At 38.5% G+C, this 11,727-nt stretch overlaps 1 protein-coding gene across 5 annotated transcripts in view; it reads right to left on the bottom strand.

Annotated features, from left to right (window-relative positions):
• The window catches only part of LOC121422491 (testis-expressed protein 2-like), a 34,496-nt gene extending 22,978 nt beyond the window's left edge, over positions 1-11,518 (bottom strand). For 4 of the 5 annotated variants that reach the window (XM_041617575.1, XM_041617578.1, XM_041617579.1 and 1 more), the window contains exons 1-2: positions 11,409-11,518; positions 5,974-7,440 (exon numbers count right to left, since the gene is read on the bottom strand). In XM_041617575.1, the coding sequence (XP_041473509.1) occupies positions 5,974-7,425 (1,452 nt within the window). In that variant the 5' untranslated portion in view covers positions 7,426-7,440; positions 11,409-11,518. Of the gene's footprint in view, positions 1-5,973; positions 7,441-11,379 lie in introns of all 5 variants that reach the window. The other variant, XM_041617576.1, reaches the window with a different exon arrangement.
• Positions 11,519-11,727: the final 209 nt, after the last annotated feature.

The raw sequence follows: 11,727 nt of genomic DNA, 5'->3' as shown, positions 1-11,727 counted from the left end.
AGAAGTGTATACAATAATAAATACATGTACATCATGCACAAGTGTATTAGAATAAATGCATTAAAACCCATTAGCTTTTGTTAATCACTGGTCTCTAATGATTAATACTTCAATTCAGTGTCATATATCAGACACTCAAGTCCTTGTTCAATCAAGGAGAAATTGTAGGACCTCCTTGGTTTAATATTGTCCTTTATGTTGGGGATTCCCGTTTGTATCGGTATTTCTTTGAGAGAAGTGTTTCGTTTTCAGTTTGTCTGCGTGGCATCGATCCTCCATAGATTTGCACCTGCCAGTAATATTATGAATCGCCAGGCCCGGGGGGGGGGGGGGGGGGGGGCCACTTCCATTCACAAGTGGATACCATGCGCGACCATGGGGTCTCGAAAAGCACCCTAAACACGTAATTTCCATATTCTGAAAATGCACCCCTTAACAAGTATTGGCGTGTGAAACCCTACCCTTAACAAGTATTGGAAACAAAACGATATACTCTTGGCAAATATTCCCTGAAATGAACCCCTAAACAAGTACAGGAATGTTTTATTGTTACGGGTCCTTCGGTCGTCGGCTTTACTTTGGTTTAGTACGACCACATCTTCCACACCTCGCGCAAATCGGACTCTAAACACGAAGTATTGGGGCAAAAAGGACATCCTTTATAAAACATTTGAATTTTGTTTTATCATCCCCGCAAATTCGACCCTAAACACGTAATTTTCCTAGCGAAATAGATACCCTTTTTTCATTATTTTTGTGTTTTTGACACCCTTATCACGTTACGTACGTAACGTGCCCTATCGTGAAAAAGACATCCTTTTTACGCGTTTTTTTGGTCGCGCATGGTATCCACTCGTCAATGTACAGTGTAAGTGGCCCCTCCGGGTCGCCAGGGCTCAAACAGCAATGGAGATCCAACCGTATTAAACCAGGATACAGTATTGAAATACTAAATTGAAAGGGAAGGGGAGAAGGGAGGGGGAGCCCCACCAATTTCCTGGGGTTAAGGAAAAAAAGTGCAGTGTGTTGAACAGTGATGTTTAACTGAGACCACTGGTTTTCTAAACCACGATCAAACAGATATTGCATATAAGTATCAATACATGTATGTGTAGGATGTTTTAGCAGTGAATACTGTCTCGGTCTAGAGCTTCCTACCTCCATGGTCTATGACTTGCCTGTGCAATACCAGAGCGTAGTTGCACAATACACTGAAAATCTGGCAAATCCCCTAAAGGCTATACTTGTAGGCTAAAGCTGCAATATGGTTTTGTATTGCAGTCTGTTGACTAATGATCGTTAAGTCAATAATAAGGATGTCTATTCTTCATGATACCAGAATTATGCCATTCAAATACCGCACTCATCATCTTGTGGAATATTTCTGGCATCCCATTTAAGGTATCAAAATATCATTCATTCATAAAATGAACAGATGTAACCCCCCCCCCCCCGGCCCCCCCCCCCCCCTCAAAAAAAGGGCTCTTTGCCAAATGATTCTTATACTGTGTGAAATGGACCCAACAACCATGGTTAGTTCAGTTCTTTTTCAAAGCAGTAATAATATGGTAATAATACACTGTCCCACATGTGCTATCTGTATAGCATGAAGGTTACCCTTTAAGTACAAGTCCATCCCAACAAAAAATTGATTTGAATAAAAAGAGAAAAATTCAACAAGCATTACACTGAAAATTTCATCAAAATCGGATGTAAAATAAGAAAGTTATGGCATTTTTAAGTTTCGCTTAATTTAACAAAACAGTTATATGCACATCTTGGTCGGTATGCAAATGAGGAACTGATGATATCACTCACTATTTCTTTTGTATTTTATTATATGAAATATGAAATATTTTTATTTTCTCGTCATTGTCATGTGAAATGAAGTTTCATTCATCCCTGAACACATGGAATTCCATTATTTTAATATTTTGTGCTTCAGGCAAGGAGGTCCTAATCGTCAAATTCGTAAAAATTGAAATATTGTATAATTCAAACAATAAAAAACAAAGAAATAGTGAGTGAGAGACATCATCGACTCTCTCATTTGGATGTAACTGGCTCTTTCATATAACTATTTTGTTAAAAATAAGCGAAACTTTGAAATGTCATAACTTTATTATTTTACATCCGATTTTGATGAAATTTTCAGCATTGTGCTTGTCTGATTTGTCTCTATTGATTCAAATCAACATTTTTCTGAGGTGGACTTGACCTTTATAGGCATATTTGATGTTTTTAACTGTGTTACCTCCAGTGTGAACAAGGTTTTTGGGCTTCATGTACACATAGATTTCATGATTTCACATATGTTTAATAAAACACATTTAAGTCATTTTAAGATGACATGGTCAGAGTTAACCTAGATATAATTACCAGTATTAAAGAGAGGAGTATTCCAAACAGCCTAATTATTCAACCTTCATTCCGTATTGGATATTTCTCAGCTTCCAATTTATATAAAGGTAACTTTCACTGGTTTCTGGTAGAGTTTGTATAGGACTAAGTATGTCAGTACTGTGAATGTATTATTACTTCATAACTTACATTGCAAAATTTGATATAGAAATTTATTTGATAAGAATAAAGGAATGGTAAAATAAAATTGCATTAGTGTAGGCCTTTACATGTCATGCCTAATGTATGTACTGTAGACTTCTTTTTTTTAATACAAAAATTCCTCTCGCCAAAGTTGTGCAGAATATGACAACGTACATGTGTATAGAGAATGTTCTTGACCTTTCAAAATCAACGGCAATTCAATACTGACTTTGTCACAATTTAAGTCTCACATTCACATACAGTATATTCTACATTTTTCACAATACTGCAAGGGTGGGGGGAAGCAGAGATCGGGAGTAGGGTACATGTATGTAGGCAGAGAAGGTGGCAGGAGGGGGGCGGCAGTGAGTGATGGAGGTACAGTAATTAAGACAGATCTATGTAATGGGTGGGCAAAAAATGTTTTGAGACTTGATGAAAAGCGTTGTCATCCCTCATATTTCTATGACCTAAAATCAACATGACAAAGGTATAACATGAGAGTTCTACTCAGGACTCTATTTTTCCTGTGCAAACAGGATTGGGAATTTACAGGGATCACTGACTCTGAGAAATGTTTGCTTTCATTTTCAGAGAAGTAGAACTGCATTCTAAATAGCAGGTTGAAATAAAAAGCCACAAATATCAAGGTTATTAGTTTGGAAACTGGTTTTGGTCTAGGTTCACTTATACAATACATGTAGATGTATCCTGTATTCAGGCAAATCCACTACATTATTTATATTACATATTGTAGGTGAAATTTACCACAGAAATAGCTCGAGCTTCTGTTCATATCATATTGATCATCAAAATGATACATGTAGGCCTACAATGTACATGTGTACCGGTATGTACATGTACATGAATACATATGATCTGCATATATATACATTTTTAAACCTTACATGTACATGTACCATGTTCATTTTATGCATACGTAATATAGGTTTATTCTGTCATGGATTGACATATTTTGGTGAATTTGGGTGAATTCTGGTGAATTCAGGTGAAAAACTGAATAAAATTCTATACATGTCAGTAGATGAATGAAATATGTTGACCAATGGTACTAATGTATGTACCTCAATGCACCTTCTCTCTATAAACCTACATGCATGGTGTTTTAACATCTACAGACCTACTTAATCTAGACTTGAAAATAATATACCCTAGGCGTTACTCAACAGAAGAAATTCAATATCAGCAATCAGAACTTGACTGATTGCTTGGGACAATGTCTGATACATGTACATGTATGTATTGCATTTCAAAAAACTTGGGAGACAGTACTGAGGGGAATACCTCCAAGATCTTATTCTGACAGGAATAGCACAGCAAAAGCAACTATATTAAAGGTAATCTATGTGGCTTTAATAGTGAACAGATGAATCACTGTTGTTGTTGTTAATAATGGTGAGCACTTTGAAAAGGCGCGATCTGTGCAACGATAGCTGCATAGATTTTATGTAGCTATCTTGGATACAAATCCAATATAATAGCGAAAAGAAAACCTCAATCAATATCATAACTTATCATTATCATTTCTTAACCTTCCTAATAAATAAAGGTTGTACAAGGCAATTTTTTTAATTTAATAGACAATTTTCCAAAATTTATGTTTATTTTTATATATACAATGTACATGTATGAAGGTGTAGTTTCTCCTTCAAAGAATCCAAAGCCACATTAACACTATTAGGGTTGGAATTCATCTTTATGCAAAATTTTATTCCCAATGTTACCCTTTGTTACCCTCCCAAATACAAAGAGACTAGGGACACTTAGGTAGTTTCAGACCGCCTCGAAGTTCGTCAGTTCCAGGTATTTTCTGAAATTTACTCGATCAGAAAATACCAGGTAATATTGGCAATGTGAAAGCAAATTACGCGTAATATCCCCGAAAGAAAATACCCACTAAAGAGTAGGTATTTGGCAAAATTACGAGAACTTTCGCGGGGATTTTTCCAAGGTCGCAGGTATTTTGGCAATGTGAAAGCAAGTTAGGGAACTTTTAGCCCAGCGTGTAGTTGGGCACGGGTGCCGTGGGTTGCTGCTGAGCTAGTTGTTTGAATCTCTCACCTTGCCTGCTTATCACACCATACTGCGCATGCTCCTACTTCAGGAATTTATTCCGAAGGGTATGTTTCGGGGCGGTGTGAATGCAGGAATAATTAATGGGTATTTTTTAGCCTAAAAAAGTTCTTGTAATTTAAAGGGGATTCTTGTGATCGAGGCGGTTTGAAACCACCTTGTATCAATTCTTATGTCAAGTACCTTGACAATGTATAGAGTAGCAATTTTCAAATGTTGACTGCCTTCCCATAGAAAATAACAAGTGACTAGATCAGGATTAAGTTCAATACTTTCTGAATCAAATCAGACTAACCATTTAAAAAGAAAGGTTGATATCTCTATTCTGGGCCCCATCTTACAAAGAGTTATGACTGATCCAATCAATCATAACTCTATGGACATCCATCAGTGTCATAATTTTTTCTACAAGAAATTTGCACTATGTCCTTTGTAAACAAAGAGCACAGTAAATTTTCAAGAAAAAAATGAATACATGTCATGAATAAACATCAAAGTTAGAAAATATTTTGATCAAACATAATAGATGTTGACATTACTGGCTGTCCATAATTATGAGTGATCAGTTCAATCACAACTCTTTATAAGACGGGGCCCTGTTGCAAATGTAGTTCTTAATATCTAGAGGACTTTCAGGCTTTAATTTCTATATTTTTAGGGCAATATCACTTTTAAAAAGGACAGTGAAAGAGGGTGTAAGGGCCAATCAATAGGCCATGGCCTTGGGGTAATTTAAGCCCTGGGCCGACTGACAAAAATCTGTGATTGATCCGATCAACCAAAACCATGGAAAACCACCAACGCCAACATTTAAAAAAATGCACATTTCATCAATTTGTTTTCTAGATTTAATGTATACTCATGCATTCATCACTTTCTTGATAATTTGTGTGTTCCCTTTTCTTTATGAAGGACAATATGAAAATTTTCCTGTATGAAAAATGAGTCATGGATTTCCATAATAGTTGAGGTTGATTGGATCGATCGCAACTCTTTGTACGACGGAGTGCCCTGGTCTTTTAATACATGTACATCTACGTGTGCCTGTATAAAAATAACATGCAAGATTATCCTGAGTCTCGTTTAATGGAGAAAATCGAAGGAGGGATGTCAATGATTTTAAGAAACCAAGATTTTTCACAAAGAAAATGCAGAAGCCAATATTTGGAACAAAATTTCACATGCATGCATGTTTCAGTTGAAGCAAGAGCTTTCTAAAACAAACTTATTTAACATGCAAAATATTATCTAGCAATAATGTTATGAAATGATTATCTCAGAAAAAAATATGAAAATATCATTGCTAAATGTGTCTTCTATTAAACAGAAACTTACCTTCAAGGTGACTTTCTCTTGTTCTTTGATCCTGACCTTGGAAGCAGTCAGGCGAGGCCCTGGGATGACAAGAGGATCTCCATCAGTACCATCAGGCTCCTTGAAAGAGTTGTCTGTTGGTGGCAGGTTCATCCAGATCAAGAACAGTACAAGGTAGAAGGAACAAAGGAGGCCAGTTAGGAAGCCAGTGATGTAAAGTGGCAAAGGGAAAATGTAGTACAGGAAAGTTAGGAATGTCAAAGTGTAGAGGGTATAGAAAGGCAAAGATGGATGAAGACTTTGAGGAGTTGCTTGGACAGTTTTCTTCTCTTCTTCTGGTGACAGGAGCTGGCTGGATGAGGGAGGACTAGATGTGCCTGCTGGAGCTTTCTTGTCAATGGTTACCCAGTCGTCATCTGGTGGCATGTCTGGAGTTTGGAAGCCATCAGAGTTGACACTGGAGCTTGGTTTTTCATTGTCTTCTTCGGTGATGTCTGGGGAGGCCAGAAGACCAGAGAGAGATATCGCTTTGGTTTTGGACTTAGGACCTGATCTTGAGGTGGGAATACTGTCTGGCCGTCTTATTGGTTCATCCTTTAGCTCTGCAGGGGTAGGGACATTGAAGTAGCAAGGGTTAATATCCATTGAATCCTCCTGCTCCACCTTTCCGTTGTTTTGACCCATGTCAGCATCCAAACTCTTTGTGCGAGGCTGCTGTTGAAGGATCTTCTTCTTGCCATTCCCACTTTGTCTTCTTTTCCTCAAAAGACTACCCTTTCCAAGGCTACTGTCATCATCCTCAAAGCTACTACCTAGTTGGTCTTCCATGACCTTGTCGAGGAAGCTCAAAGGATCTGCAAGCGCCTCCTGTGAATCTGATGGCAACTTGAAAGATTCATTTTCTTTCTCCTCAAGGACTTCTGTTGCTACTTTCAAAATGCCTGACCCTCCCTTCTGGAGCTTTGGTTTGCTTTTAATGCTATCGCTCTCCCTGTTCTCAGTGTTGGTGCTACTTCTCGGTGGGGATGACCTTTCGATCTCTTCTTGTACTTTCCTAACCTGCTCTGTCACTGGTTTAGATACAGCTACTGGTTTTGAACTTGGGAGACGGTTGACAGCATCAAAGATGTCCTCAAACGACGAGTCCCTGTCTTCCTTTTGAAGAGACTGGGGCTCTCCAAGCATGGCCCCATTACTAGAATGAGTCAAAGGCTTCATCTCTTTGGTTTTAAAGTCATGACTAGCAGTTGTCAAAGGTTTCAACTCTTTTACTTTTGCTGGATCAGAAATATGATTGTCCCGTTCAGGTTTTGTGAAAGAAGTAAAGCTCTTGTCATCTTCATCACTGTCTACTGCCTTCAAGTCATTGAAGCTGAATGACAACCCAGAGGACGCTTGCTTCTTAATGTTTTTCTTAGCAGCCAGGTTGGGTGCAGGTGGCCTAGGAGGCTTTGGTTTCTTTTCAGTACTCATCTTCTTTTCATTTACCTGTGAAGTATACAAAGACACATTATCAATTTTCAAAGTACCAGTACATTAATAAAACTGGAGTTCACAAAGAACTTAGAAGACACCAAATTTAATCAAAGCAAAGCAGCAAAAAGAAATCATATTTCAAATTTTCACAAATCAATATAAACTCTGGTGGGTCATTTGCAATTTCTTTTATGGAAATAGTGCTCTGCCTTTGGTAATAAAAACACATAAAAATACTCCTTGCACTCACATCATTTTAAAGAGGGGGTGGCATAATAATGAAGAAATCTTGGCAGTAAATTGAAGGAGTTAGCATTCCCTGTATAGATTGGGTGATTTCAAGTACCGTGTTGAAATCTGATGTCATTAAAATTATTTTATATTTATCGACCAAAACAAATATTTTACAATTCGTGATATTTATCGGCCGAGGCAAGTATTTAAAACAAATCTAAGTTGCAGCTTTACACGCGTGTGGTATCGATAACAAAAGACTGCAAAATGGCGACGTAAACAGACTGGGTAAGTTTTATCTTTTATTTCATAAATATTAAGAACTTTATTAAAAACTGGGTGTAAATATTGTTTTGGCCCATGTACGTTAGTTTGGGCGCAAAACAAAACGCAAAATTGGTGATTTAGGTCTTGTTTCACCATGGGAAATCATAGCTTCTACAGCCAGATATGGCTATCCGTCCCAGGCTTCATGGGGAGTAAGCCTAGGTCATTAGATGACTTTTACTCCCCAGAAGCCTCCAGGATACCTGTGCGCGAGGTTTACCGTGAGTAGAGCCGTCGATCGGCAGCTAGTGCATTGATAGAACTTGATAAGCGTCACGATACGAAAGAGTATAATATTAGACAGTGCCATGGAATATGCAGTTAAAAAGACAGATAAAATTAGTTAGCAAACACAAATTTATTACCAACATCTGCTCAGATTCGATATAAAAAAAGCAAACAAAAACTTAGAATTTACTCATGATATGATATAAGAAAAAATCACATAAATATTGTTCTTAGTCTTACATCATTATAATAAAGGATATCTTTACCCGTCCGGAATCATGATTATTTTGTCGCGCACGAAAATAAATTGTTTTTCGTGGAGGGGTATGCGGCAAGTGCGATGCAAAGAAAAGGGTTGGTAGATCTAAATATAAAATAATTTTATCATATTCATAATTTTCATTCATAATTATATTTGGAATAGCAAGTGCGAATTTTTTTTGATTGAGCCTCGATCAAAAAAAAATCGCCCTTGGTTGCTATTCCATCATGTCCATGAAATATGATTATGAATTTGAGGCTCTAGTTGTCATTTTTAATTAAAGCACTGAAATAAAGGTGTCCGGCAATAGGATACACTGCCACATACAAGTAGTCCACCCATTCAATGAACAAGGTAGACAGCTGGCAGCCGTCTGTTTCGAGGAGTTTTATAACATTTTTTTTTTTTAATTTCTCCTCATACACAGACGGCTCGCTATCGTGCACCCACCATTAGGGGACTTGCAATGCAAAATCCCCCCGTCGGGGCTCTTCAATTTTTGTCTTTAATGAATAAAAAATTTGAAAATTAATGCGACCAAAATGCAAATTAATATCCCCTCTTGGCATTGATAGCCAAAAAACGGAGAAAAATCAAGTTAAAAGGGACAAAAACAGTGACTTACCTCAGCTGTCGCGCAAATTCACTTCCCCGTTTTATCCGATCTTAAGTAGGCCTAGGCCTACATAAACATATGGCCATGGCCATTGAGTCCCTGTACAGATCGCGCTAGAACTTTGGTCTCTGTATTTGGTGCATAGGCGGATCCAGCTTTTGGCGAAAGGGGGGGCGCACTGCCGAGCGGCGCACATATTTTTGCACTTCACCGGCGCCATAAAAGAAAATGTTGAAAAAGAAAAAGAGGTAATGCCTGACCCTGTCAAAACACGCACACGCACACACACACACACATGCATATATATATATATATATATATATATATATATATATATATATATATATATATGACTCATATCATATAGATATACATGACTCATGAGATAGAGACACATATTTCACCGACAAATTAATGCGAGCGCGAAGCGCGAGCTGAAATTTTTAAAGTATACTGACCTGAAAACAGGAAAAAGGTGCCTGTTTAGGACTGTTTGTAGTAACTCATGAGGAGGATACATATCTCACTACACAGATAATGCGAGTGCCGAGGGCGAGCTGAAATTTACTTATATTCTGACCAGAAAGCTTGATATTCTAAGCATTCTTGGTACCAATGATTAAGATGGGTATCTAAAAAAAATGCGAGCGCGAAGCGCGAGCTTAAAATTTTGATATTTCGATCTGAAAACATTACAGTTTAATGTACGTTTTAATAAAGAACAAGATTATATCCAACAAAAGATTATTGCAAATCGAAGCGGGAGTTCTTTTGAGGTTCAGAACTAAAAACGGGACATTCTATTCACCTATTTAATCATGAAAAGTATGGGGTATTGCTATAAAAATGATGCGAGCGCGAAGCGCGAGCTGAAAATTTTTATGTTCCAATCTGATAATTTGAGCACGATTTTTAATAAAGAACGAGTTGTGTAGCTCAGTCTCGTTTGCTGATTTCTGTGTAACATTACCATCTTATTGTTTTTGCACATGCGGAATTATTGGGGGAGGGCAAAACGATCATTCTTGACCGCGGCGCCGATCTAGATTTGGTTAGCAATAGGCCCTTCTTCATTATTCTACCGGCGCTTATTTATTGAAATCAGGCGACGCTGATCATTCTTGACCGGCGCCGATTTAAATTTAGGTGGCGCCGGTTAAGACAAAGGCAGCGCCGATTTGTCTTGACCGCGCCGATTGAAACAAGTAGTAGTGATTATTTTTACCGACGTTACGTAAGATTCAGGCAGCGGCAATCCATAATCGACTGGCGCCGATCTAGAACCAGGAGGCGCCGATTATTCTTGACTGGCGCCGATTTTTAACCAGGTGATGCTGATTATTCTTGACCACCCCCGATTTAGATATAGGTGGCGCTGATTATCCTTGCGGCGCCGGTTAAGAACTCAGGCAGCGCCGATTTTTCTTTACCGGCGCCGATTTATAACCAGATGACGCCGATTGTTCTTGTCCAGCGTCGATTTAGATTTAGGCGGCGCTAATTATCATTGATCGGCGCCGGTTAAGACTCTGGCAGTGCCGATTTTTCTTGACTGGCGCCGATTTATAACTAAATAGCGCTGATTATTCTTGTCCGGCGCCGATTTAGATTAAGGTGGCGCTGATTATTCTTGATTGGCGCCAGTTATATGCAGGCAGCGCACTGCTACCGGCGAAGTTGTTGGGAAAAGGGTAGTTAAAAGAAAAAATAAGGAAGATGATATGATTACGCTTTGCTGGGGATAGTCTTTCCTTTACTGTTGCTAATGTTATATCAGTGTATAATTTTTTTTTTAAGCAGCGCCTTTTCCCTTTCTTTCCTTTATTTTTGATTTTTCAAGCGGCGCCTTTTCTTTCTTTTACTTTTTTTTTATTTTCTTTATTTTGAGCGGCGCCTTCGGCGCCGCTCAAATATTAGGGGGGGCACGCGCACCCTGCGCACCCCCCCTGGATCCGCCGATGTGGTGAGAGAAGCCAACGGAGTTCAGCTGAACAACCAACATAACAGGGAACGAAGCTTTTGGTCTATGAACAAGGTTGCTATATTATAGTCAAGCTCTAGTTCGAGCTCGTAGCAAAAGGCAATCATGTAATGTATAAATATGGCCAGGCCAGGCGAGGCTCGCCCCAAAGCTTCGGCAGATCGCCTTCGGTTCGCGTCGGGAGGGTTGTCGCCAGAGCTCAGAGCAGAGCCGAGCGGGACGCGATCGAGCACCACACAGTATTGAGTTAACGATGCCTTATTATCAATGCAAAAATACAATTCTTTCTAAAAAAAATCTTACCTATTAAAGTATTAAAAGCTACTACTTGCCTATATCCTCTCGTATGGCAAAGAACTGCCTTATGATTATGCAAAGCCCGTCAATAGACCACTTCCTATCTCATTTTTATATCTGTGTATCACTGATCATGCATCGCGCGAAATGTAAACACAAGATGAATAGAACAACGATGCGTTGCCAATTTTAACGCAATATCATAGAGATACATCTCTATGATGCAATATGACTGAGTATAATTTACAGAAATATCCAAATGATTTTTTTTTTCACGGAGATAATGAAATCAACATTACAAGGCCTGGGGTATATTACATTGGCGGCTGAAGCCAAAAAAATAGGGGGCCACCT

Source organism: Lytechinus variegatus, chromosome 10, assembly GCF_018143015.1.
Source record: "Lytechinus variegatus isolate NC3 chromosome 10, Lvar_3.0, whole genome shotgun sequence".
In the NCBI taxonomy this organism is placed as follows: domain Eukaryota; kingdom Metazoa; phylum Echinodermata; class Echinoidea; order Temnopleuroida; family Toxopneustidae; genus Lytechinus; species Lytechinus variegatus.
This window is presented reverse-complemented; position numbering and strand designations above follow the sequence as displayed.